The sequence below is a fragment of the Crocuta crocuta genome, unplaced genomic scaffold (genome assembly GCF_008692635.1).
Source record: "Crocuta crocuta isolate KB4526 unplaced genomic scaffold, BGI_CrCroc_1.0 scaffold415, whole genome shotgun sequence".
Lineage (NCBI taxonomy): Eukaryota > Metazoa > Chordata > Mammalia > Carnivora > Hyaenidae > Crocuta > Crocuta crocuta.
The window spans coordinates 1219154-1221213 of record NW_027531525.1 but is presented as its reverse complement, the minus strand read 5'-3'; the positions used below and the strand labels follow the sequence as shown (position 1 = coordinate 1221213).

Genomic DNA, 2060 nt, shown 5'->3' with positions numbered 1-2060 from the left:
GGTGCGCCTCAGGATGGGAGGTTGAGGGAGATGACGTAGGGACCGGCGACGTGGGGAGGGGGAGCCGCGGGGGAAGCCGTGGCGAGATTAAGTAATGAGAACTTGGGCCCAGTTTTTTCCAAGCCTGGTAGGGCAGAGTGTGTTCGTATCCTTTCTGACCTCCCAAGAAAATTCAGGCGTTGAGGAGAATCGGAGAACTTTGTTGTGTGGTGGTTACTGTTTTGGGTGTTTTAAGGGGATGAGGGCAGTATGGGGTCAAGAGGCAGAAATGGACATTTCTAAGGTGGATTCCCCGCCTGCCTGTCTCTTCCTTTGTAGTTTTCCACGCTTAGGGAACCGCAGGAAGGGTGGGGGGCGGGCAGAATGGAGGTGGCAAAGATCTCTTTGGGTCTAGATGGGCCTGGAGAAGTCATGCGATGATTTCTAATTCGTGGAGAAGGCAAGGGGTGAGAAAGAAACCACTGAGGACATTGGGAGGCTTTCTTTGTGTTTCTGTTTCTGGGTAGGGCGATAAGGAGTGCCTTGGGGGCCTCCAGGGGAAGAGGGGTTGGTTGACTCTTCCTGTCGTGTCTCCTCTCAACTCTAGCCCTCATGCGGGGATGGCAGAAGATGAACCGGATGCCAAGAGCCCGAAGACCGGGGGCAGGGCCCCCTCAGGTAGTGCTGAGGCCGGAGAACCCACCACCCTGCTTCAGAGGCTCCGAGGTACCATTTCGTAAGTACTCATCACCCCCTCCAACTCCTGTCCAGAACTGTAGCACTTGACTTCCTCTGTAGATGAACTGCCCCTCCCCGGGCAAGGGCAAGTGCAACCCGGCACTGGGAGACTCTTCAGCATGGCGGCACCGCTGGCCATCTCGGCCCTCGTCCTCTCCCTAACAGTAAGACGCCAGGGGAAACCTTGTGTGTGACCTCCAGCTTTCTCCTCTCCCCCACAGCAAGGCCGTGCAGAACAAAGTCGAGGGAATCCTGGTGAGTGTCTTGGGGAAGAGGGCAATAGACAGCTGGAGTTGGTGCGGGATGAGAATTAGGAGGATGTGCATAAGGGCAAGGTTTGTGTGACAGAGGCAGTGTCTACTTCCCTGTCAGAAGATTAACTGGCTTCGCAACTTGCTGCCAGTTTGACCTTGAACCTCTTACCTCATGTCTCTGTGACCTGTTGTGTAGACACTCAGTAGGAATAAAATCAAAGCTGAGCCCCTCCATTCCCCCTTGTGGTAGCTCACAAGGGCGCTTCTCAGATCCAGGGAGGACCCAGTGCCAGATCATTTCTAAGGTCCTTTTTCACCCTGTCCGTCCCTAAGGCAGCCAAGTTTGGAGGGAAGGATCAGAAGATCCTATCTTGGGTCCTTCTTGGCCTTATTTTTTCCTCCTGCCTCTCTCCCTCCCGACCTCAGCAAGACGTGCAGAAGTTCTCAGACAACGACAAGCTGTATCTCTACCTTCAGCTCCCCTCGGGGCCCAGTACTGGAGACAAAAGGTAGGTTTGGTGCTATAGTGTAAGCTGTCAGAGTTTCTGGTTCCTTTTTTTTTTAAATGTTAATTTATTCTTGAGAGATAGAGAGGCAGAGCACAGCAGGGGAGGGGCAGAGAGAGGGAGACACAGGATCTGAAGCAGGCTCCAGGCTCTGAGCCATCTGCACAGAGTCCGACGCGGGGCTCGAACCCACGAACCATGAGATCGTGACCTGGGCCAAAGTCGGACACCCAACCAACTGAGCCACCCAGGCGCCCCTCAGAGGTTCTGGTTCTTACAGGAAGGCTCACTGTGATGGGGTTGGGTGAATAGGGATACTCCTAACAGCTCGATGGAGAAGAGAAGGACATGGATACGGTGGATCGTGGGTGAAGTGATCTGGTCCAGCATAGTCTGCTTAGAACCACAGCAACTATGAGGATCTTAGTAAGGCTCGTCCCCTTTACTTCTCTTTGCAGCTCGGAGCCAAGCACGCTCAGCAATGAGGAGTACATGTATGCCTATAGGTGGATCCGCAACCACCTAGAAGAGCATACCGACACCTGTTTGCCAAAGCAGAGTGTTTATGATGCCTATCGGTGGG

General features: G+C 53.9%; 1 protein-coding gene across 2 annotated transcripts in view; it reads left to right on the top strand.

The window, feature by feature from the left end:
• Positions 1–2060, top strand: part of RFX5 (regulatory factor X5) — a 5233-nt gene that overhangs the window by 303 nt on the left and 2870 nt on the right. The window contains exons 1-5 of one of the 2 annotated variants that reach the window (XM_077772596.1): positions 69–127; positions 587–715; positions 939–972; positions 1398–1480; positions 1936–2055. In XM_077772596.1, coding sequence (XP_077628722.1) covers positions 600–715; positions 939–972; positions 1398–1480; positions 1936–2055 — 353 coding nt within the window. In that variant the 5' untranslated portion in view covers positions 69–127; positions 587–599. Of the gene's footprint in view, positions 1–68; positions 128–586; positions 716–938; positions 973–1397; positions 1481–1935; positions 2056–2060 lie in introns of those variants that run through there. The other variant, XM_077772595.1, reaches the window with a different exon arrangement.